Source organism: Dipodomys merriami, unplaced genomic scaffold (genome assembly GCF_024711535.1).
Source record: "Dipodomys merriami isolate MVZ:Mamm:240054 unplaced genomic scaffold, mDipMer1.0.p SCAF_10, whole genome shotgun sequence".
NCBI classification, from domain to species: domain Eukaryota; kingdom Metazoa; phylum Chordata; class Mammalia; order Rodentia; family Heteromyidae; genus Dipodomys; species Dipodomys merriami.
Window position 1 is genome coordinate 26,031,872 of NW_027202271.1, and position 25,797 is coordinate 26,057,668.

The 25,797-nt window shown below is 40.6% G+C and overlaps 2 protein-coding genes across 3 annotated transcripts in view; one reads left to right on the top strand and one right to left on the bottom strand.

Annotated features, from left to right (window-relative positions):
• Xpot (exportin for tRNA) overlaps positions 1–25,797 on the top strand; it is a 121,154-nt gene that overhangs the window by 25,054 nt on the left and 70,303 nt on the right. The window lies entirely within an intron of this gene.
• CUNH12orf56 (chromosome unknown C12orf56 homolog) overlaps positions 1–25,797 on the bottom strand; it is a 52,649-nt gene that overhangs the window by 11,610 nt on the left and 15,242 nt on the right. For both annotated transcript variants that reach the window (XM_069987963.1, XM_069987955.1), the window contains exons 4-11: positions 20,256–20,652; positions 18,061–18,134; positions 15,146–15,290; positions 9,668–9,774; positions 8,214–8,303; positions 3,611–3,734; positions 1,564–1,638; positions 498–572 (exon numbers count right to left, since the gene is read on the bottom strand). In XM_069987963.1, the coding sequence (XP_069844064.1) occupies positions 498–572; positions 1,564–1,638; positions 3,611–3,734; positions 8,214–8,303; positions 9,668–9,774; positions 15,146–15,290; positions 18,061–18,134; positions 20,256–20,652 (1,087 nt within the window). The remainder of the gene's footprint in view (positions 1–497; positions 573–1,563; positions 1,639–3,610; positions 3,735–8,213; positions 8,304–9,667; positions 9,775–15,145; positions 15,291–18,060; positions 18,135–20,255; positions 20,653–25,797) is intronic.

Consider the following 25,797-nt stretch of genomic DNA (forward strand, 5'->3'; position numbering starts at 1 on the left):
CACTTTGAGCCACAGCTCCACGTCCAGTTTTCAGGTGGTTAATTGGAGATAAGAGTGTCATCCTCAGATCGTAACCTCCTGAGTAGCTAGGATTACAGGTGTGAGCCATCAGCACCTGGCTAGATTTCTAAATAGCTCTTTCTGGCTGTGATCTGGTAAACATAATGTCAAGCAGCAAGAAGATGATAGTTTGGGCCAGGGTGGTGGTTGCCAGGACAGAGTACTTAATTATATAGTAAATCATGTAAGATTTTTGTATTCTACTTGTAACCTTAGTTTTTTATAAAACCAAATCATATTTAAGGTATTTCAGTACCTTAAATATTTCCGGTTTCAAATAATCAAATACTAAGATTATCAAATTGATATTTTGTTTCTGTTTCATAAACTTGACCACATCATAAAGAAAATGTGTGTTTTATTGATTAAGCACAAGAACATCTGCTTAATCTTGAGTGGTAGTATTTTTTTTTCTCCTTTTACTTCTAGGTACTTACTGTGGTAGGACAACTTTGTAGAAAGGACATCATCCAGCTAATAGCAAACTTTGTTGATCCCAATCCAAGATTTCCCTAAAAACTCAAGGAAATAAAATATACTTATTAAGTCTAATTTTTATCTAAAAGGATACCTATTCTCAAATGTTTATCCTGATTAATCAAATTGTTAAAGTCAGGATTTGTTAAATGAGCTATATAGGTATTTAAGAGCAAAGGCAGTATTATTTAAAGGTGTGTGGTAATCATAGCACTCAGAAGGTTGAAGTATGAGGATCAAGAGTTTAGCCAATGTGGACTATATAACAAGACCTGGTCTCAAATTTTTAAAGAAGTAGGCAGGCACCAGTGGGTCATGCCTGTAATTCAAGCACTCAGAAGGCTGAGATCTGGTTAAATGCCAGTCGAGGCAGGAAAGTCCATAAGAGTTTTATCTCAATTAATCACCAGAAAGGCCAGAAGTGGAGCTGTGTTTCAAATGTTAGAGCACTAGCCTTGAGCACAAAAGCTCAGGGACAGTACCAAGGCCCTGCGTTCAAGCCCCAGGACCTGCACACACACACACACACACACACACACACACACACACACACACACACACACACACACACACACACACACACACACACACACACACACACACACACACACACACACACACACACACACACACACACACACACACACACACACACACACTAGTAGTGTTTAAATCAACCCATTTTGGAGACTTTATTTTTGGTTGTGGGACTTGAACTCAGGGTTTGGGAGTTGTCCTTGAGCTCTTTCACTCAATGATAGCACTCTTACCATTTTGAACCACAGCTCCACTTCTGGTTTTCTGGTAGTTAATTGAAGATAAGACTTTCCCTGCTTTGACTGGTTTTGAATCTTGATCCTTAAATCTCAGCCTCCTGAATAGCTAGGATTAAAGGCATGAGCTACCAGTACCCAGGAAGGCGACCCTCTTTGATAGGAGCTTTTTTTTGGTATGTTGTTAATCATTATATATGGGGGATATGTACATATAATCATATAAGATTTGTAATAAGAATGTGTACTATACCTGCTGAAAGACAAGAAGTATCTCATATAAAAGTGCTGTAGCTGTATCAGTGTATTCCAGGATAAGCTTCTGTAACTAGAATTTTCAAGAGTAATCAATACAACAGAACAGGCTGAGCCAGAAAACAGTCATTGCTTCTGGTTTCATTTAATACCTCTGAAAGATTTTTTTTTGTTCCAGTCTTGGAGCTTAAACTGGGGGCCTGGGCACTGTCCTTGACTAGCACTCTTACCGCTTGAGCCACAGTGCCACTTCTGGCTTTCTCTGTGTAGGTGGTACTGAGAAATTGAACCCAGAGCTTCATGCATGCTAGGCAAGCACTGTACCACTAAGCCACCTTCCCAGCCCTCTAAAAGATTTTTAACTAAAATTGTAATTAATATGATACATTTTTGTTTTATATTTAAGAAATTGGTTTTCAGACAGAGACTACAGAGCTATTACATAATGGTGCAAAAACTAGGTCAAGAAAAGAAGTCATAATGGTCCATATAATATTAGCACATAAAAATTATATATAACTTGGCCGGGTACTGGTGGCTCACGCCTGTAATCCGAACTACTCAGGAGGCTCAGATCTGAGGATCGAGGTTCAAAGCCAGCCCAGGCAGGAAAGTCCGTGAGACTCTTATCTCCAATAATCCACTTGAAAACCGGAAGTGGCACTGTGGCTCAAGCAGTAGAGCACTCACCTTGAGCTGAAGAGCTGAGGGATAGCGCCCAAGCCCAGAGTTCAAGGCCCATGACCGACAAAAAAAAAAAAAAAAAAAAAAAAAAAAAAAAAAATATATATATATATATATATATATATATATATATATATATATATATGAACTATGGTTTCTTCTGTAGCATGAGTAAATACAGGTCTTAGAAACATCTGATTGAGGCTGGGAATGTGGTTTAGTGGAGTGCTTGCCTAGCATACATAAAGCCCTAGGTTCAATTCCTCATTACCACATAAACAGAAAAAGCCAGAAGTGGCATTGTGGCTTAAGTAGTAGAGTGCTAGTATTGAGCAGAGACAGTGCCCCAGCCCTGAGTTCAAGCCCAAGGACTGGCAAAAATAAAAAATAAAAAGAAACATCTGATGGCTCTCAAGGACTCCAGAGAATTGGAGAGGCTGTCTTGTGGCCCATAATCCACTCTGAGCATGAGAATTGTCTGTGGGGAAGAGCCTTAGTTTGAAATCTCCCCCTCTGTTAGGCCTTGGTCTCAAAATGTATCTTCTTTATGACCACATTAACTTTCTATTTGCAATAGATCAGACAATCTGAATGAAACTGAGACTGGTGTGTTCTGTCCAATAGATATTTTCAAATGGAAATACCATTGGTAAGTCAAATTTAAAAACCCAAATCCAAAATTAGTATTTCTCCTTTTGAACCTATCTTCTTGTAATTCCTGACTCAAGCCAGGATCTAAATGTCATCTTCTAAACTAGTGAAGCAGAGATAGTATCTGTTTTGTTTCTACTTACACTACCTGCCTAGCAGTTTGGTAGTGCTTAGTCAGTATTTTCTAAATAAGAAGATGAGAGTTTTCTAAAACATAATTTTAATTGTATGTTGAAGAACTATCAAATCACGTTTCATCCTGGTTTGACTTGTCTTAAAATAAGCTCATAATAAGCTGATTTATTATGTAAGAAATCACACATCTGGACAGTTTGATATTTCTCATGTTTTACTACAACCCTAAAAGAATTGCTTGTACTGTTCACATAAGTAGAGAGATGGTAAATTAAATCCCAGTTTAATCCTAAAATCTCTAAGACACTACTGGTACTTTTTGCCAGTTGGAACCCTAATATTGATATATTAACTTTGTATATAGTCTCACAGAACCAGATTTATATAATTTATAAAGAACACTATTTCCTTCAGTATATATGACTTCAAACATAAAATGGGTATAGTAATATTTACAGAATAGTTTTGTGAGTTCTTAGGTTAATAAAATGTTTATACTTTGATTTGTTCCATGTTCTTTATCATTATGAACCACATTATAAATTGTATTTAGTCTCTCAAAATTCTCATCTCACCTCAGCATCAAAAGACATTTCAACTAAAGTTGCATCAGCCACCAACTGGATGTCAAACACAGGACAAGATTTTGGAATCTGAGGCTTACTAATTAAAATGACCAAGAGATTAAAGAGCATTCCCCTGAAAAAGATATTTAAAAACCATTAATGAGTAAGGTTTTGAAAAGCACACACTTCTTGACTGATTTTTGAGCCCTTGAACAGACAGCTAAATGAAAATTTGATCATTTTTTAAAAGTAGGAAATTTAAATGAAAATGCAATTTCTGATAATTTTTTGCTCAGAGCAAATATATTTCCACTAGTTCACATAATTCAGAAAGCTCAATATGTCTGGATTTAAGTGAAAATTGGTGATTTCAATAGAAGCAATATTTTCAAAAAGGACTTTTTAGGGATTACTTACAGATTATTAATTATTTATGGTTTTATAGATTAATTCCAGGCAAACTTTACAAGCAAAATAGGATCTAGGCTTAAAGGAAGTAGAGGAAGTACTTGGTTAAACTAAGTTCATTGGGAGTGCCAGTGTATAACACAACTAGAAGGAAATTGGAGAGACTAGAAAAGATGGGAAGAGATTGAAAATAGAGGTGAAAAATCACATAACAGGGCACTAAACAGTGTTAGAAGAGTAAGAACAAAGAGAAAAATCAAAAGGGTTAAGAAGCTAAAATGTAAACAGGATGGGAAGGGCTGGGAAGGTGGCTCAGTGGTAGAGTGCTTGCCTTGAATGCTTTAGCTCCTGGGTTAGATTCCTCAGCACCACATATGCAAAAAAAGCCAGAAGTGGTGCTGTGGCTCAAGCGGTAGAGAGCATTAGCCTTGAGCTGAATTGCTGAGGGACAGTGCCCAGACCCAGAGTTCAGGCCCCACAACTGACCAAAAACAAAAACAAACAAACAAAAACAAACAAACAAAAACCAGGATGGGAAGCTAAAACTTTTAAGAGAAAACTTTTCTGTAGATCATATTCCAATAAATGCATTTATGGTATTAAAAAAAACTTTACACAGTAATTTCCCTACATCTTACACATGTTTATTTATGGCACATATATTTATCTTAATTTAAAGATTTTAATGTAAAGATATACATAAACTGAAAGCAAAGAGACAGAAAAGAAACTCCATGAGAAAAGTAAATAAATAAATATTTTATAATTTAAAAGACTAAGGGAGCCGGGCGCTGGTGGCTCATGCCTGTAATCCTAGCTACTCAGGAGGCTGAGATCTGAGGATCGCGGTTCAAAGCCAGCCCGGGCAGGAAAGACTGTGAGACTCCTATCTCCAATAAACCACCAGAAAACCGGAAGTGGCGCTGTAGCTCAAGTGGTAGAGCGCTCGCCTTGAGCTGAAGAGCTGAGGGACAGCGCCCAGGCCCAGAGTTCAAGCCCCATGACCGAAAAAAAAAAAAAGACTAAGGGAAAGACAGAGAAGGGAAGGGAAAGATGACAGGAGGGGCTGGGAAGTTGGCTCAGTGGTAGAGAGCTTGCCTTGCATACATGAGGCCCTGGGCTCAATTCCTCAGCACCACATACGCAGAAAAAAGCCAGAAGTGGCTCTATGGCTCAAGTGGTAGGGCACTAGCTTTGAGCTAAAGAGCTCAGGGACAGTGCCCAGGCCCAGAGTTCAGGCCCCACAACCAACCAAAAAAAAAAGAAAGAAAGATGACAGGAAAGGAGAAACGAAAGGGAAGAGAAGGAAATAGGAAAAAAGATAAACAAAAAATGAAAGTGAAGCAGCTATTTAACTCAAGACATTATCAAGTAGCTTTGAGGCAGAGGAGTTGTAAAATAATTTAAAGATGGAGCTTTATATAAAAATTCTCTATATCCATAAAGCACTCTTCTTATAATGGGATGCTATAAACAGTCTTGTTAAGTAATACTTGAGGCTTTCTACTCTTTGCAATCATTTAAAACATTGTTATGATCAGAAGCTTATAGCAAGGCACATTTCTAATTACAATACAATTTCCCTTATTTTTTCTAACTCAAAAAGCAAGTATAATTCTTCAATATGGAAAATAAAAACTACATTGTTACTTTTTTTTTTTTTTTTGGAGTCCGGTCATGGGGCCTGAACTCTGGGCCTGGGCACTGTCCCTCAGCTCTTCAGCTCAAGGCTAGTGCTCTACCACTTGAGCCACGGCGCCACTTCCGGCTTTTTATTTTTCTGCTTATGTGGTGCTGAGGAATCGAACCCAGGGCCTCATGCATGCAAGGCAAGCGCTCTGCCACTGAGCTACCTTTCCAGCCCGTGTTACATTTCTTGAAGATAAAACATGTAGGATATTTACTTATGTTTCATTTGACCTATTTAAAATGACCAGTCTTACTTTTAGAATGTCCCTTAAAAATCCCCAGAAAACTCTTTTCTGAATAAAACATTTCTGGATATTAAGTTTAAATTGGCATTCCATTCACTGTTATATTTAATCACAGTCCTTTATTTTCAGTAACAATCCTTTTTTTTTTTTTTTTTTTTTTTTTTTTTTTTTTTTGGGTCCGGTCGTGGGGCCTGAACTCTGGGCCTGGGCACTGTCCCTCAGCTCTTCAGCTCAAGGCTAGTGCTCTACCACTTGAGCCACAGCGCCACTTCCGGCTTTTTTCTTTTTGCTTATGTGGTGCTGAGGAATCGAACCCAGGGCCTTGAGCATGCAAGGCAAGCGCTCTACCACTGAGCCACCTTCCCAGCCCAGTAACAATCCTTTTAAAGCCAAGAGAAGGAACACTCAAATTTTCGCCACTTACGATGACAACATATAAAATGAACCCCAACAACACTGAAATATGAATATGATACATTTCAAGAATACAGAACCATGGATTGATCTAGTAAGATGTCCACTTATGAAAACAAAGAGGAAACTGCTAAAATGAATAACTACTTTTTATTTGTTCAAATGGAATTTAATTTGAAATCTACTCCTTCTGCCAGCTCACCTAATTTAAAATCCACTAGGCCAATAATTTTAGTCAAAATGATTCTTTCATCCTGAAAATAGAGACTTATATCATTGATATAGCAGGCTTAAAAATGCTCCCAACAGGACTGGGAATGTGGCTTAGTGGTAGAGTGCTTGACTAGCATGCATGAAGCCCTGGGTTTGATTCCTCAGTACCACATAAACAGAAAAAGCTGGCAGTGGTGCTGTGGCTCACTCAAGTATAGAGTGCTAGCCTTGAGCACAGAGAGGCTCAGGGACAGTGCCCAGGCCCTGAGTTCAAGCCCCAGGACTGGCAAAAACAAAATAATACTTTTATTCTTCAGAGTGATATGATTTCTAATGCATGAATTTAAAGTGGCATAATGCAGACTTTGAAGAGCAAACTTGGAGTCTTGTTTGTCAGTCTATACTATTCTGGAAGGCAAATGGCTTTCAGTGTTCCCACCTCCCAGGTATACATAGCTACATAATCCTTACTCTAAGTATGGGTAGGACCTGGGAATGTGTTCAGCTATCACTTACATTAGATGCACTACATTAGATGCAAAAAGTGAAGGGGCTTTGCAAATACAATTAAGATCCTTCATTAGTTAACTAACCAAAAGGAGAATATTCTGGGAGGAACAGTAGGTTATATACTATATAAGTGTATGTGTGTGTGTGCATATGTGTGTGCATGCATGCATGTGTATATGTATGTGTATACATATATACTATATAGTAGGTTTGTAGTAGGCCATGCCATCTAGGTTTATGTAAGTACACCCTTGTCATTAAGTAGCACATAACCATATAAAATAAATGTGGCTACTATAACTCCTGCCTTTGAAATGTGAATATAGGCATATCCTAGAAATTTGTAGTAGAGACTCCCTGGTTTTTTTGTTTTTTGTTTTGTTTTGTTTTGTTTTTTGTCAGTTGTGGGGCCTGAACTCTGGGCCTGGGCACTGTCCCCCAGCTCTTCAGCTGTCGACCAGCGCTCTACCCTTTGAGCCTCAGACCCACTTCCAGCTTTTTCTGCTTATGTGGTGCTGAGGAATCTAACCGAGGGCCTCATGCATGCAAGACAAGCACTCTACCACTGAGCCACCTTCCCAGCCCCGACTCCCTGGTTTTTAATATATGATGGATCACTTTGTCTTTTTTCAAGCTCACTAAACTAGAACAAAAGATAAAATTATACCAAGAAAATTTTTGTGCCTGTAAAGATCCAGAGGGACAGAGCACTTGGCATGCGCCAGTGAATGTACTCATTACAGATAGGCTAGACAAGAGTGTAATACACTTCCAGGGCAGTTTAGCAGAGGAGGTGGAGAGTTAAGAGTGTTAGAGACACTCAACAAGAGTGATGAATGCAGCCAGGTGCCAGTGGCTTACCCTTGTAATCCTATCTATTCAGGAAGCTGAGATGTGAGGATCACAATTCAAAGCCAGCCTGGTCAGGAAAGTATGAAACTCTTTCCTACAATTAAGCACTAAAAAAAGCCAGGAGTGGAGCTGTGGCTCAAGTGGTAGAGTACCCGGCCGTGTATTCAAGCTCCAGTAACTGGCACAAAAGGAGGAAGAGATAGAGAGAGGTGAATGGGCTGAAACTATAAGGGCTCATGTCTTCTAAAAACAAAACAAAAAACTAACTAAAAACACCTTACTTCTTAGCTGCCAGTGTATTCAGACGTGATAATTCAACTTCTGTTTCTCTGAACATCAGTCCTAGAGTTTGTATAATTTCAATGCATGCCCTAGAAAACAAAGGAAAAATTAAGGGAAATGGCATGATTTCATTAAAAACTCAGAATTCCACAAAATCAATAATCTTGGATATAATTGATTTCAGATATTCATAGAGGATAAAAGCATGAGAAAAAAATCCTGTACATTGGGGCTGAGAAGGTGGCTCAGTGGTAGAGCGCTTGCCTTGCATGCATGAAGCCCTGGGTTCAATTCCTCAGCACCACATAAGCAAAAAGAAAAAAGCTGGAAGTGGCGCTGTGGCTCAAGTGGTAGAGCGCTAGCCTTGAGCTGAAGAGCTGAGAGACAGCACCCAGGCCCAGAGTTCAGGCCCCTCGACCGGACACCCCCCCCCCCAAAAAAAAGTCCTGTATATTAAATTGCCAGCAGTGGCTGGGCACCTAGTCTGTGACTGCTGCGTAGTAAGCATTTAAACATGTGTTGAATGAATGGATGATAGTTGCAAGTAAGGATTAAGTCATCTTCATATTCTTTTTTTTTTTTTCCGGTTGGTTGGTTGTGGGGCTTGAACTCTGGGCCTGGACACTGTCCCTCAGCTCTTTAGCTCAAGGCTAGTGCTCTACCACTTGAGCCACTTCCGGTTTTCTGAGTGGTTTACTGGAGATAAGAATCTCACAGCTTTTCCTGCCGAGTATGGCTTTGAACCACGATTCTCAGATCTCAGCCTCCTGAGTAGCTAAGATTACAGGGGTGAGCCACTGGTGCCCAGCTCATCTTCATATTTTTCCTGTACGCATATTTTCTCAAAGTTTTTAGGATGATCACACATTATTTTTTAGTGATTTTAATAACTAACTTTTTTCAAATAGGTAATACATGATTCAAACTGTCAAAGGTACAAAGGGAAACAGCAAGAGATATCTCTCCCTCAATCACATGCTTTTAGTCAGCCTATATGACTAGTTTCTTACGTATCCTCCCATTTAAATTAGAACAAAAGGAATACTTCTTTATAATATAAAATAAAATCTTTGACTCTGGGCACCAGTGGCTCATTTCTGTAATCCAACTTCTCAAAAAGCTGAGATCTGAGGACCACAGTTCAAAGCCGGCCTAGGCAGGAAAGTCTGGAGCCTTGTCTCTAATTAATCACCAAAAAGCCAAAGCTCAAGTGGTATAGCACTATTCTTGAGCAAAAAAAAATCTCAGGCACAGTGTCCAGTTCCTGGATTCAAGCCTCAGGACTGGAGATCATACACAGACACACACACACATCTTTGGGTCTTAATTTTGAAAAAAAAAATGAGGCAAAATTTGTCATACTAGTAATCATTACTACTGTATATATTTTGTCTGATGCCTTCCATTTATCCTGAACAGCAGAGGAACATCTGATTATCTAATTAGTACTTACGCCAACTCATCAGCCCTTTGACTTTTATTTTGAAGTGCATTTTTATCCTTAGACTCTGGCAAGTACTCATGAAGTTTGTTCACTAAGAAATAGAAAAAGTCATTGGTCTGTGAAAGCAAGTGGGAAAGATGAGAATAATTAAAATATCAGCTGTTGGAACTTTCCATCCTTATGCAAAAGTATGAAAAAAGTATTTGTTCTCTGGCTACAGAAGTGAAGTACGATATCTTTCACTAATACGACCGTAATCCAAATTGAAAACACACTTTTTACTTACAGTCAGACCGCTATTTTACTGAACAGAGCAAGAACTAAGGGATGATGCTAAGGGCTGCAGTTTAGGCCTGGTTCAACCATTAATACTGAAGATCATGAAGAAGAGGTAAGTTTATAATCTCAGCCAAGTCATTTAGTTACCTTGGAAAATAAGACTTTGTAATTCCTGCCTTTCCAAAGTACTTTACCTTTTATAAGGCTTCAGTGAAGTAGTGGACAGGAAACTTCTTGTTTAAAAATGTTTAGTAGGCTGAGAATGGTGCAGTATACCTCTAATCTCAGCCACTTAGGGAGTTTTTGGACAGGAGGATTGCAGTTTGGAGCCAGCCCTGACAAAGAGCATGAGACCCTATCTGAAAAACAAACCAAAAGCAAAGGGGCAGGGCATGGTAGGTATAGTTCAAGTGGTAGAGTGTTTGTCTAGCAGATATGAGGCTCTGAAGTCAATCTTCAGTAACACACACACACACACACACACACACAAACATACACACACATAATGTGCATCACTAAAAAGTGCTGTAAAATAATTTCAGTACTTATTGTAAGACCATAGAGAGGTTACCATTTCTTTCTAAATAAACACTGACTCAGAGTTGAACAACTAATCTTTTTGTGTTCTTATTCAGTCTTATGACACAAACAAGCATGAAAATAATCATTGGCCCATAAAATCTGGCATGCGGGTACTAATGAGGAAGATAATACAATTGCTCTCTCTTCTATTCTTCTAGTGTCACCTTTTAGTCCCCTGGACTACTCATGACTAGTGACAAATTAGACTCTGTTTAGACAAGTATACTGCGCCCTTATTTAGAAGAGGCTGGGATGGTGGTGGAGAAAAAGAAAAGAAGAGGAAAAGCTGGAAGAATGCCAGGCACTCTGAAAGTGCTTGGGATTTCCCAGTGCCTGATAAATCAGTAGACTGGACAGTTTTGTACACTGACTCTGGAACCAGGCTCTGACACTTGGTAGCTACATATCTGATAAAAGGTTTATGTGCAGTGTGACAGTTTCCTCATCTCCACTTGATCTTAGCCAAAAGACTAAGAAGCAATAGTTTCCTCATATAAAAATAGGGTGAATACTATGACCTTGTGGGGTTGATGTTAGGAGTAAATAAGTGTTTGTCACACTTGACAAATTCACACCCTTTTCCTAAGTACTTAATAAATACCCATTATTGTGACCTGCCACCTTCACATTGGTCAGGAATTTCATTCTTTTTTTTTTTGGGTCCGGTCGTGGGGCCTGAATTCTGGGCCTGGGCACTGTCCTTCAGCTCTTCAGCTCAAGGCTAATGCTCTACCACTTGAGCCACAGCACCACTTCCAGCTTTTTTCTTTTTGCTTAAGTGGTTCTGGGAATCCAACCCAGGGCCTCAGGCATGCAAGGCAAGTGCTCTACCACTGAGCCACCTTCCCAGCCCCAGGAGTTTCATTCTTAAAATAGCATCTACCTACCTGCAACAACATGGAGAAATCTTAAAAGAAGTAACACACAAAAGAACACACAGCACAATGCCACGTCAATTGAATACTAAGACAGGCAACACAAATGTATACAGTAACAGAAAACATGTCAGTGCTTGCCAGGAGAGTAAGGTTACTGTCTGCCCAAGGACATAAGCTAGCCTTCTAGCATGTTCTAACTTTTTTTTTGAGGGGGGGAGGGGAAGGGAGGGGAGAGTGCTGAAGTTTGTACTGAGGGCCTCACATTTTCTCCCTAGGTGCACTACACTGTTGCAGCTCTTTTGTGCACTCCTTTTTGTTTGTTTATTGCCAGTCCTGGGGCTTGAAATCTAGGCCTTGCCATTGTCACTGAGCTTCCTTTTTTTTTTTTTGGCCAGTCATGGGATCTGAACTCTGGGCCTAGACTCTGTCCCTCAGCTTTTCAGCTCAAGGCTAGTGCTGGACCACTTGAGCCACAGCGACACTCCTGGCTTCTTCTGCTTATGTGGTGCTGAGGAATTGAATCCAGGGCCTCATGCATGCAAGGCAAGCACTCTACCACTGAGCCACCTTCCCAGGCCCCCTGAGCTTCCTTTTTTGCTCAAGGCCAGCACTCTACAACTTGAGTCACAGTACCACTTCTGGCTTTTTTTGTTTATGTGGTACTGAGGAATCGAACTTCATGCATGCTAGGCAAGCACTCTACCACTAAGCCATGTTCCTAGCCCCAGGTTATTTTTAAGATAGAATCTTGTTTCCTCTCTAGGCACTTGCCTAGTGTACAGTCGGCCTATTTTAGGCTCCCATTATTGCTGAGATGACAAGCACACACCACAATGCTCAGCTTTTTTCCACAGAGATAGATTCTTGTGGACATTTCTGCCCAGAGTGGCTTGGAGCTATAATCCTCCCAATCTCAGCTTTACACAAACATTAAGATGGCAGGTGTATAACACTGTATCCAAATGAAGATTGAAAGGGGTTCTTCCAACTTATTTCTTTCCAGGCCAGACTCAAACCACGATTTTCTTGTTTTCAGCCACCTAAGTAGCTAGGATTACAGATATGAGACACTAGTGCCTAACTGAAATGTTCTAAATCTTGATTGGATTAATACTACATGAATACACACACACATACATTCTCGCAAAAACTCTTCAAACTCTATCTTAAATGTGGGTATACTTTATTATACATAGTTTGTAATTATACCTCAAATTTTCCTTAAAGAAAATACTCAGATGGTCAATGAGCATAGAAAAAAGAGGTTCAACATCACTAATCCTTAGAGAAATGTAAATCAGAACTAAATGAGATAACATCTCACATCCATTCAGATGGCTGCTATTTAAAAAGCACACAATAACAAGAGTTGCGGAGGATGAGAAATTAGAATGTTTTATCAATGTTAACAGGAATAAAAGAATATAGAAATCTTTTTTGTTGGGGAAACAGTATATTGGTTCCTCTGAATACCAAAAGTAGAACTACCAATGATTCAGTGAAGTAAGCCAACCACTTATATGATGTACTTAGGCAAAACAATAGAGTAGTACAATGATTGCCAGAGGCTGGCATTGTGTAGAGAAATAAGGAATCTTTGCTTAATACCTGTAGAGTTTCAGTTTTGCAAGATGAAAAAGAGTTCAGGGGAAGATAGTTGTCCAACAGGGTGAATGGGCTTAATGGCACTAAAACATACACTCAAAAATATTTAAGATGGGCTGGGAAGGTGGCTCAGTGGTAGAGCGCTTGCCTTGCATGCATGAGGCCCTGGGTTCAATTCCTCAGCACCACATAAGCAAAAAGAAAAAAAAAAGCCGGAAGTGGCGCTGTGGCTCAAGTGGGAGAGTGCTAGCCTTGAGCAAAAGAAGCTCAAGGATAGTGCCCAGGCCCTGAGTTCAAGCCCCAGACTGGCACTGTATGAATGTGTGTGTGTGTGTGTGTGTGTGTGTGTGTGTGTGTGTGTGTGTGTGTGTGTATGGGGGGGGGGGGAGATAGTTTTATGTTGTGTGAATTTCACCTAGCTTTAAAAATAAAAAGTTGGGTGCCAGTGGCTCACATCTGTAATCCTAACTACTCAGGAGGCTGATGGTTCTAAGCTAGCCTGGGCAGGAGGAAAGTCAGTCAGACACATCTCCAATTAACCACCAAAATGCCAGAAGTGGACCTATGGCTTAAGTGGTAGAATGCTAGCCTTGAGCAAAAAGTTCAGGGACAGTGAACAGAAAAAAAGAAAAAGAAAAAGAAAAAGAAAATCGTAGAAAAAGAGAAGCCTATCCATGTGCCTTTTATCTCCTCTTACATTCACTCTGGACTTGCATTTTTGACAGTTGAATTAAAAGATCTGTTTAAGTCCATGTAAAGTCTCTTTCAGTCCACAATAAGAATGACCACAGCTGGGTGCCTGTGGTTCATGCCTGTAATCCTACCTACTCAGGAGGCTGAGATCTGAGGATCGAGGTTCAAAGCCAGCTTGGGCAAGAAAGTCTTATCTCCAATAAACCACCAGAAAACTGGAAGTGGCACTGTGGCTCAAGTGGTAGAGCACTAGCCTTGAGCTGAAGAGCTGAGGGACAGCACCCAGGCCCAGAGTTCAAGCCCCATGACTGACTCCCCACTGCCCCACCAAAAAAAAAGAATGACCACAATAATTTTACCTGTGAAGAATATGAATGCTTTATTTCTAAATTTCTAGTCAGATTAACTTTTCATGAGAAAAAAAATGTAATTTGGTAAGAACGCTTCTAGGACAATTATGTATACCTGCATTGTGTTAGGTCCTAGGAGATATAATCAGAAGAAAGACACATTCCCATCCTGAGAAAGCATGTCTTTGTAAAAAAGAGAACCATACCATCAACTAGGATAAAAGAGAAGATGTTGGTGCTAATTCCTAAGGGTGGGAGCTGTATGCCAGTAGTGCTTAAATTTCTAGTGTCTATTACCAGGCCTCACCAATAAGGTACTCAATAAATGTTGGTTGCATGGTTAAAGAGAAAATGCTTTGAAAGGCCATAGAGTCCATTGAACTGTACTGCACAACACAGGAGCCACTATCCACACTGGGGTATTTAATTAGATGAAAATTAATGTTTTACTTCCTTGGTCCCTAGCCACATTCAAGTACTTAATACCCATAAGCAGGTAGCATCTACCTTATTGAACACCCAAACTTATAAAACATCAAGGAAAGTTCTTGAGACAGAGCTGCCAACCAAAAATTTTAAATGAGAAGTTATCCAAAGTCCTTTCTGTGGATGACAGGCAGAAAAATAGCATTCGAGCTGAACCTCGAAGAATGAGTGGGACGTTGACAAGAGAAAATACAAAGCATATCCTAGATTAAGCAAACCGAATAGGAAAAGGTAGAGAGCAACAGAGGATTCCACATGGCTCAAGCTTTTAGAAAACAGAGATAGGAGAATTTTTACTTCAGTGCCAAGATACCCGTGTGTATTTTTAATATACTGTAATCTACAGAATAAGACTATGAAATCTCCTTTCTTATTTTACATTTACCTAGCAGAAGTTTTCACTCTAATATTCTTGTTCCTTAATTGCCACACTCCCTTTTACCTCCTTACCACCCATATTATATTACTTATTATCTCACAGGCTTAAGAAATGATTGCAAGAAATTTAATCAACATTTAAAATACAGTGCCAAGATGCAAGAGTACCATTATTTCTATTTTAATTGATGCTTAAATTTAGTAACCAGACAAAATAAATGAGATAAAACTCTTACTTTCCAGAAAAGCCTTTTCAGAATGAAATTCTTCTGGGCTGCTACTTTAAGTTCTGTAATTAAACAAAGTATCTTCCTCAAAGTATTGTCTTTAAGAAATAGTTCAGATTTCAGTTGACTGAAGTGCTTAATCTTCTCTTCAGATCTACAGAAACACACACACACAACAAATAAAGTCTAGGTAAAAACAAGAAACGAACTTTACAAATAACTGACAGGTTGGTAAAACTTCATGGAATTTTCATGTCATTTTTGTATTACTAATTACTCACCAGTAGTAAACCTTGCACCCCCAAAGTGGACTGTTTTTTGACACCTCTTTTTTTTGGGGGGGGGGGTCCGGTCGTGGAGCCTGAACTCTGGGCCTGGGCACTGTCCCTCAGCTCTTCAGTTCAAGGCTAGCGCTCTACCACTTGAGCCACAGCGCCACTTCCAGCTTTTTTCTTTTTGCTTATGTGGTGCTGAGGAATCGAACCCAGGGCCTCATGCATGCAAGGCAAGCGCTCTACCACTGAACCACCTTCCCAGCCCCTTGACACCTCTTTTAACTGCTCTTGACTTCAGCGCTACCCACTCAGGAATATAGTCAGTGTCCCTGGTAAACTTCTGTCCTTTCTTAGCCACCCTCATATCAGGTACTATAATGCATGAACTATGTATAATATTTGCTTAATATTTTTCTTCCAGCCAACTCACTTTTTTGTTGTTTATTAAAGAAGCTTCTTTATAAAGAAAACTTGCTTTCTCTGCTTGATAGAGAAAGCCAGTATGGCTTGACTGAAAACTATTAAATAAACAAACAAACACACCTGATAGATGGGCACTGGTAACTCATTCCTGTAATTCTACTGACTCAGGAGTAAGAGCTGAGGGCTGCAGTTCAAAGCCAGGGCAGCAAAGACTATGAGATTCTTATCTCCAATTAACCCCCAAAAAGCCAGAAGTGAAGCTATGGATTAAGTGGTAGATTGCTAGGCTTGAGTGAAAAAGCTAAAAGACAATGTCCAGGCCCTGAGTTCAAGCCCCAACTGGGAAGCAGGAGGAAGGAAGGGGTTGTTAGGGAAAGAAAGAAAAGCCAGAAAGGAGAGAGTAGGAGTGTTCTGGGAACTGTGTATTTAAACTCAGGGCAGGAATGTGAGAGACCCAAGAGCTGGAGATGGAAAATAAAAAGAGACATTATGAACATCTTCATAATCTGTTAAGAGTTTAGACATTCACTAAGGGAATGGAAACCATTCAAAAGTTTTTAGAAAGGGCTGGGAACATGGCTTAGTGGTAGAGTGCTTCCCTAGCATGCATGAAGCCCTGGGTTTGATTCTTCAGTTCCACATACACAGAAAAAGCCAGAAATGGTGCTGTGGCTCAAGTGGTAGAGTGCTAGCCTTGAGCTGAAGAGCTGAGGGACAGCGCCCAGGCCCAGAGTTCAGGCCCCACAATTGGACCCCCCAAAAATAAATAAATAAAATAATAAAATAATAATAAAAAAAGCAAAAACAAAAGCTTTGGGCTGGGAAGGTAGCTCAGTGGTAGAGTGCTTGCCTTGCATGCATGAGGCCCCGGGTTCAATCCTCAGCACCACATAAGCAGAAAAAGCCAGAAGTGGCGCTGTTGTTCAAGTGGTAGAGTGCTAGCCTTGAGCAAAAAGAAGCTCAGGGACAGTGCTCAGGCCCTGAGTTCAAGCCCTAGGACTGGAAAAAAAAAAAAAAAGAAGCAAAAATGGGGCTGGGAAGATGGCTCAGTGGTAGAGCACTTGCCTTGCATGCCTGAGATCCTGGGTTCAATTCCTCAGCACCACATAAGCAAAATGAAAAAAGCCGGAAGTGGCACTGTGGCTCAAGTGGTAGAGCGCTAGCCTTGAGCTGAAGAGCTGAGGGACAGTGCCCAGGCCCAGAGTTCAGGCCCCACAATCGGACCCCCAAAAAATAAATAAATAAAATAATAATAAAAAAAAGCAAAAACAAAAGCTTTGGGCTGGGAAGGTGGCTCAGTGGTAGAATGCTTGCCTTGCATGCATGAGGCCCCGGGTTCAATCCTCAGCACCACATAAGCAGAAAAAGCCAGAAGTGGCACTGTGGCTCAAGTGGTAGAGTGCTAGCCTTGAACTGAAGAGCTGAGGGACAGCATCCAGGCCCAGAGCTCAGGCCCCATGACCAGCAAAAAAAAAAAAAAAAGCTTTCAGAAAGGAGTTACATGATCAGATTTGTGCTTCAGAACAATTTTCTATTGCAGTAAGACTGAAAGCAGAGACCAGTAGGAAAACACTGAGATCAGAGATGGTTCTGAGCAAGTGACAGTAGAAAGAAATGGATGTTATCCAGATAAACTAGAGGCCCAGTGAATCATAGCTGGACACAGAGGATGTTAAAGTAGGGAAAGGAGGTAAGGGCAATGCTCAGGACTATAGCTTAGGTGATCAGACAGCTTAGGGTAATAATATAATTCCATGTTAGAAGCACAGAGAATGATTGGGATCAGAAAGAAGATGGTGAGTTCTCTTTTGGATAGGCTGACTTTAAGGTTCCTGTGAGATATATAAGAGGTAATGTCCAGTAGATGCTTATACTTACTGGCCTAACCTTATAAATTATTGTATCTATACTTCCACCTCAACTCTCAATTCAGACCAGAGAGTTGAGGTGGAGGTATAAATACTATAATGATATGTTAGATGGTAACCCCTTTGTACAACTACTTAAAGGAAGGGAAGAAAGGAGGAAGGGAGGAAGGGAGGAAGGGAGGGAGAAAGGGAAGGAGGAAGGGAGGGAGGTGTCAACCACATATTCAATGTAGAAGTAGGAAAGATAAAGGGGAGAGAGAAATCTCTAAAGCAACTACCATAAAAGGAGACATGTGAACATGTTTACAATCTGCTGACAGTTTAGACTTTCCCCCAAAAGCATACCATCATCCCTTACCTATATGGCTTTTGACTTCCTGTAACAGCACTATACTCACTAGCATACACAGGATCTTGTAAAAGAGTAGCCTTCTGAAAGAGGAAGAAAGTAGGAATTGTTAGAATTTGTGTTTGCTGAAAATCAGTTATTTTGACCTTTAGTTAATATCTTGCATCTACTCTTTCAATACTTCCATGGTACCAGATTTACTTATTTAATTCTAGGGAATGAATTAGGAATTCTAGGAAATTTTTTATTACCTAATTTGTAAAAAGTTTTTTGTTTTTGTTTCGTGCCAGTCCTGAGGCTTGAACTCAGGGCCTGGGCATTGTCCTTGAGCTTCTAGCTCAAAGCTAGCACTCTACCACTTGAAACACAACACCATTTCTGTCCTTTTCTGAGTAGTTTATTGAAGGTAAGAATCTCATGGACTTTCCTATCCAAGCTGGCTTTGAGCTGGGATCCTCTGATCTCAGCCTCCTGAGCTAGCTTTCAGGCATGAGCCACGAGCACCCAGCTATACAAAGTTTTGAACATAATATTTCTCAGGATTTGTCAAGTACATAAATACATACAAAATAAAATTTTTTGTTTGATCCTCAGTCTCCCCTCAAAAAGAAGACCTTTAATTGTGAGTTCTGACTGTTCCTCAAAAGTTACTGTGTAAACCAGGTGTTAGTGGCTGATGCCTATCATCCTAGCTACTCAGGAGGCTGAAATCTGAGGAACATGGTTTAAAGTCAGCCTAGGCAGAAAAGTCCATGAAACTATTACCTCCAATTAACTAGGAAAAAAAGCCAAAAGTGGGGGTATGGCTCAAGTGGTAAGGTGCCGGCCTTGAACAAAAAGCAAAGCTATAAAACCTTAAGTTTACCAGGCGCACGTGGCTCACGCCTGTAATCCTAGCTACTCAGGAGGCTGAGATCTGAGGAACATGGTTCAAAGCCTGCCCAGGCAGGAAAGGCCGTGAGACTCTTATCTCCAATAAACCACTAGCAAATCGGAAGTGGCGCTGTGACTCAAGCAGTAGAGCTTGAGCTGAAGAGCACAGGGACAGCGCCCAAGCCCAGAGTTCAAGCCCCATGACTGACCAAAAAAAACCTCAAAAAACCCTTAAGTTCAAGCCCTTGAACTGAACTGGCCTGCACGCACACACACAGTTACTGTATAATCTTGAATTAGTCACTTAGAAATTTTTGTGTTTCAAGCAATTGTAAGGTCCTAATTTCAAAGAGAAGAAAGGAAAGGAAGGAAGGGAGGGAGAAAATTGAATACTTTGCTTTAGTTTTCTAATTTGTAAAATAACCTGGGCTGGTGATTGCTACATAAAATTATTTGATCCTACAACAGTACCTGTTAACCTAGGAAATCAAAGAAATGCAGAAACCTATTGATAATGTTCATTTTTTTCCTGAGGAAGTCTTTGTTACCCTAGTTGACTTTGAAAGGCACTAGTGAGGCTCAATAGTGAGTATGTTGCTTACTTCCTTCTACAAAAACTCAGGTTCTTCTGTAAGACACTACTGTTTAATAAGTAGCTCTCTTGCTGGTCACCAGAAGTTCATAATTGTAATCCTAGTAGCTACAGGATCTCAAGAGGCAGATATCTGAGAGTCAAAGTTGAAAGCCAGCCTGGACAGGAAAGTCTGTGAGACTTATGCCCTATTAACCTCAAAATGCCATTAGTGGAGCTGTGGTTCAAGTAGTAGAGTGCCAGCCTTGAGTAAGAATGCTAAGGAATATCATCCAGGCCAAGTTCAAGCCATATCAGCACACAAAAAAGCAGCTCTAACTACAATAGGCTGAAGGAAATATCCCCTGAATTTTCCAGTCATTTGCCTTTCATAATAATTAAATTTCAAGGCCAAATTTCCAAAATGAGGAGGCAACACAGAGACGGCATGATTAGCTTTAAAAAAAAAAAATACTGTTGGGCGCTGGTGGTTCAGGACTATAATCCTAGCTGCTCAGGAGGCTGAGATCTGAGGATCTCGGTTCATAGCCAGCCCGGGCAGGAAAGTCTGTGACACTCTTACCTCCAATAAACCACCCAGAAAACCAGAAGTGGCACTGTGGCTCAAGTGGTAGAGGGCAAGCCTTGAGTTGAAGAGCTGAGGGACAGTGTCCAGGCCCAGAATTCAAGCCCCATGACCGATAAAAAACAATAACAATAACAAAAACTGAGGTCAAGGCTAATTTAAAAGAGCACTTACTATAATATAATTGTTCCATGAACTTTTTAAGTGCAGGAATATTGATGAAGTTTTAGAAATAATATACAAATGAAGTTCCAGCTCCTTTTTCTCTGGGTTGGAATTGCTCTGTAAAGGGTAAGCTAGGAGAGTATTTCCAAAATTAAACTCATTTCTGTTCCCATCACACGTGAAAGCGACATCACTTGGAAAATCTGTGTGGTCTGGAAATCCTTCTGGGATTTTTGTATAAGATGGTGAGCTGACAGCCTTGCCAGAAGCTGCTGTGCATTGACTACTTGTCCTGGAGGGGGAAGGTAAGGGTCGAAAGGCACCTTGGCCACCAAGTGACAGTTTCCTGAAGTCTGAAGGACAAAGCACTGGGTCCTTTGATGGTGTTCTGCTCTCCTGGTAGCACCTGTGGGTAGAATTTAGCGTTAAATGTGATACTCAGAATATAACAGTAAAGGCCAAGCACCTGGCCAGTTTTGTTTTGTTTCATTTTAACATAAAATCTTTTTGACCACAACACTGATCATTTTAGTGCCAGCTACAAAAATTATCCTATGTTGTCTTGAGTTGAAGGCTTATCTTTTTTGTATTATGGTATCTATCTTTCATGGTACCTCCATGAAAGTGGAAAAGAGGAAGGATGGAAGGGAGGGAGGGAGGAAGAGAAAAAAGGAGGGAGGGAGGGAAGAAGAAAGAAAGAGAAGAACTTAGAGACTTTGTTTTGTTTTTGGCAGTCGTGGGGCTTGAACTTTGGACACTGTCCCTCTGCTCTTCAGCTCAAGGCTTGAGCTCTACCACTTGAGCCACAGCACCACTTCCGGTTTTCTGAGTGGTTTATTGGAGATAAGAGTCTCACAGATGTTCCTGCCCGGGCTGGCTTTGAACTGTGACCCTCAGATCTCAGCCTCCTAAGTAGCTAGGATTACAGGCATGAGCCACCTGTACTTGGCTCAGAGACCTTTTTAAGCCTCTTTCTTCCATATAAGGATACAAGAAACTGAACATTTGCAATCCAGAAGAAGGCTTTTACCATGTTATCAGATGGATGTCAGACTTCCAACCTCCAGAGCTGAGAGAAATAAATTTCTAATGTTTAAAAGCCATCAGTCTGTGGTCCTTGTTATAGCAGCCCACTGACTAAGACAGTGATAAATGTGTCTAGCTTAGAAATGAAATGCATACTTGAATATTCCATAACTTTTGCATACCCACACATATACAGACATGCCGTAATACTGGGTTTAAACTTGGGGCCCGGGTACTCTCCTTTACACTTATTCACTCAAGGCTAGCACTCTACCACTTGAGCCATAGCTCCATTTCTGGCTTTTTGGTGGTTAATTGGAGGTAAGTATCTCATGGACTTTCCTGCCCAGTCTGGCTTCAAAAGGTGATCCTCAGATCTCAGCCTTAGTTGGGCACTAGTGGCTCAGGACTTTTACCCAACTACTCAGGAGGCCGAGATCTGAGGATTGCAGTCCAAAGCCAGCAAGGGCAGAAAAGACAACGAGAGACTCTTATCTCCAATTAACCATTCAAAAACCGGAAGTAGAGCTGTGGCTCAAAGTGGTAAAGTGCTATCCTTGAGCTAAAGAGTTTAGAGACAGTGCCCAAGCCCTGAGTTCAAGCCCCACAACCAACACACACACACACACACACACACACACACACACACACACACACACACACACACACACACACACACACACACACACACACACACACATCTCAGCCTCCCTATTAGCTAGAAATACAGACATGAGCCACTAATGCCCAGCTCTTATACCTTTTTGTTTTGAGGAGGGGGAGTGCTGAGGCTAGAACTCAGGGCTTGAACACTGTCTCTGAGCTTTATTCCACTTAACACTAGAGCTTTACTACTTTGAGCCATAACACCACATCCCGTTTTCTGGTGGTTAATTGGAGATAAGAGTCTCAGAGATTTTCCTGCCCTAGGCTGGCTTCAAACAGGAATCCTCAGATCTCAGCCTTCTGAGTAGCTAGGATTACAGTGTGAGCCACCAGCATCTAGCTTCCCATACCTTTTTAAGATAGCATGAGGGGCTGGGAATGTGGCTTAGTAGTAGAGTGTTTGTCTAGCATGCATGAAGCCCTGGGTTCGACTCCTTAGTACCAAATAAACAGAAAATCCAGAAGTGACACTGTGGCTCAAGTAATAGAGTACTAGCCTTGAGCACAGAGAGGCTCAAGGACAGTGCCCAGGCCCTGATTTCAAGTTTCAGGACTGGCAAAAAAAAAAAAAAAAAAAAGATAGTATGAAATAAGGATACTGGATCTAACAGCACCATCGTGGCCACAAGGTGGATGCTAGGGAATTGGATTTAACTGGTGCCATCCTGCCTTCGTGGTACAGGCAAGGAAGTTCCACTCCCTCAGTTGTGTGTGCCTGAATCCCTGGAGGTAGGGCTGGGACTTGGATGATAGGTTACTGGACCTGTCAGTTCTGCGCCTTAAACTCCAGAGACTCTGAAGTTTCCTGTGACGCTGCCCACTGACCCTATTTAGGTCCAGACCAGCTCAGAAGCCATTACACCATGCATCATGTCTACTAGCTCTCCTCGATCACCATGACATCCTACTTCAGCTCTCCATTGGGGTTGATCTGGTTTTTTGGTATTGTTTTTCTGCTCTTTTTTCCCTCTCCTGCTCTCAATTTTCTAACAGTGTTAAGTGTATTCGAGGGGCTGCCTGTCTTATTTATGAGTCCACCTGCATTCACCAGCTTTCTAATAAGGACTCTCGATTCAGCATCTCAGAATGTGGCTTCTCTTTCTCATGACTGAGTTCTAGTACAACAAGTACTTTTTCTCTCACCCCAACTCCAGCTGAGGATCTAACTCAGGGTGTGGAAGATGTTAGGCAAGCTCTACCACAAATCCAGTTCTAAGGATCTAATTACTGAGTTTCAGTTGGCAAAATATATAAGCTCCTTAATTGACTCTTTTGACTTGGGTGAGGTTTATGGATAAAAATAAGAAAAATGAGATTTGAAAAAATGCTTGACATTTCTGAGTACTCCCAATCTCATTTTTCAAGAGATATTTAGGTAATTTTTTTCTTTTTTCTTTCTTTTTCTTTTCTTTTCTTTTTTTTGTTTTTTGTTTGTTTGTTTGTTTGTTTGTTTGTCTGTCAGTTGTGGGGACTGAACTCTGGGCCTGGGCGCTGTCCCTCAGCTCTTCAGCTCTTCACTCTACCACTTGAGCCACAGCTCTACCACTTCCAGCTTTTTCTGCTTATATGGTACTGAGGAATAGAACCCAGGGCTTCATGCATGCAAGGCAAGCACTCTGAGCCACCTTCCCAGCCGATATTTAGGTAATATTTTATGAAACAAATGTAGCTAACCGATTCATAACTTTATGTGAAACCAAATTTAAATCTCAGTTTTAGAAACTGAATATGATAGCCTAGTAATCAATATTTTGAGGTGCTAGGGCTTTATTTCTGATAAGCTTCGTTTATTTTAATTGAAATTTGACTATGGTATAACCTTTAAATTTTCATCATATCCCAGTCTTTTGCCCCAGATATATGTGAACATTTGATAATCACTTAAATTACATAAATGAGATTAATCTTTAGAAGAGTCTGAAGTACATCTTATTTGTGAATTTACAAACTTTGATAAGCCAAGCCAGGCAACAGTGGCTCACACCAGTAATCCTAGCTACCCAGGAGGCCGAAATATGAGGATCACGGTTCAAAGCCAGCCTGGGCAGGAAAGTCCCTGAGAGTCTTATCTCCAACTAACCACCAGAAAACCAGAAATGGTGCTGTGGCTCAAGTGGTAGAGTTCATGCCTTGAGCTAAAGGGCTCAGAGACAGCCCAGATCCATAGGTCAAGCCCCATGGCCCACAAAGAAGAAAAATAAATTGATAAGCCTATAATAGACTTTAAAAAAACAAAATCTGTAGCTAGAAATGAATATTACTTATTTAAAATCTAGTAGCAGCCACTTTTAACAAAAACAGTTGTGAAGTTGTCAGAAAGCAGTTTCAGTTAGGTAATACTGGAGAGACTGTAAATAATGTTGTGTAAAGGACTTAAAACAAGTACCATGAACTTGCTGTCAAGTAAGCAAATACCAGCTAGCTCCTTGGAGCGCATTTATGAAGAGACTCAATTCTACTGCAACAGTGTCCTGCACTGAAGTGAAATCCCTTGTCTTCTGTATTTTTGTGTACAGCACAGTTTACCCTAATAGTATTGAGATACGGTATAAAAAAAGAACATCCCTGTCATTGTCTAGATGTTTGTTAATTCTGAAAATAATTAGAAAAAAGAGATAACTTATGATTATCTAAGAAAAAAAGAGATGTTCAATAATTTCTCTTTGTTATTTGTTCCCATGGTTAATTCATTGATTTCTATCCTTATCAATGTTATTTTGTTCTTTCTTGATTTTTCTTTTTCTTTTTTTCTCAGTCATGGGGCTTGAACTCTGGGCCTGCTCACTGTCCATCAGCTTTTCAGCTCACGGCAAGCACTCTACCTCTTAAGCCACCGTGCCACTTCCAGTTTTCTGGTGATTAATTGGAGATAAGAGTCTCATGGGACTTTCCTGCCCAGTCTGGCTTTGAACCGCTATCCTCAGCTCTCAACCTCCTGAGTAGCTAGGATTACAGGCATGAGCCACCGGTGCCCGGCTGATTTTTGTTTTCTTAAGACAGAATCTACCTATGCAGCCTAGACTGGCCTCAAACTTATGATCCTCTTGTCTCGGCAGCCCAAGTGTTGGCATGACGTCATGTACCACCATTCTGGCTTTTTCTTGCTTTTTTTTTTCTTGCCTTTTAAAGTTGTGTTTCCCCCCCCCCCCCCACTACCACCACCACCACTACCACCCACCCACCCCTGTTAAAGCAGAATTTGCTTGTGTTGAGGTTTGGGAAGGAGAAAATGGCTAAAGCAGAAACTCCTGCCCTTCAGAACAGCAATTCTGCATAAGTGGAAAAGTCATCTGATACTTTTACTAAGAAGATCTCCTAAGTTTCCTTAAAAATAAAAATTGATAGCTGTGCGCCAGTGGCTCACACCTGTAATCCTAGCTACTTAGGAGGCTGAGATCTGAGGATCACGGTTCAAAGCCAATCTGGGCAGGAAAGTCTGAGAGACTCTAATCTCCAATAAACCACCAGAAAACTGGAAGTGGCACTGTGGCTTAAGTGATAGAGCACTTGCCTTGAGCTGAAGAGCTCAAGGACAGCACTCAGGCCCAGAGTTCAAGCCCCACAATGACAAAAAAACAAAACAGAAAATAAAAATTGTTACTGAAATAACTACTTGTGTTTTCTTTTGTAAAAATGCATGTGAATTCATGGACCTAACTAACAATGAATTACCCTAAACAAAGAGAAAGCTAAATATGAATCTCATGATCAGAGATCACTAGTCTGTTTCCTGTCCCTCAGGTGTTTAAAAGCCTGTTGTTTATTATTGCCCTGAAAAGTAATCATATTTATGTAATCTGATGTCCCAAGATAACAGCATCCTTCTTAGGACCTGCAGCTTCTCATAATTAGGCATCAC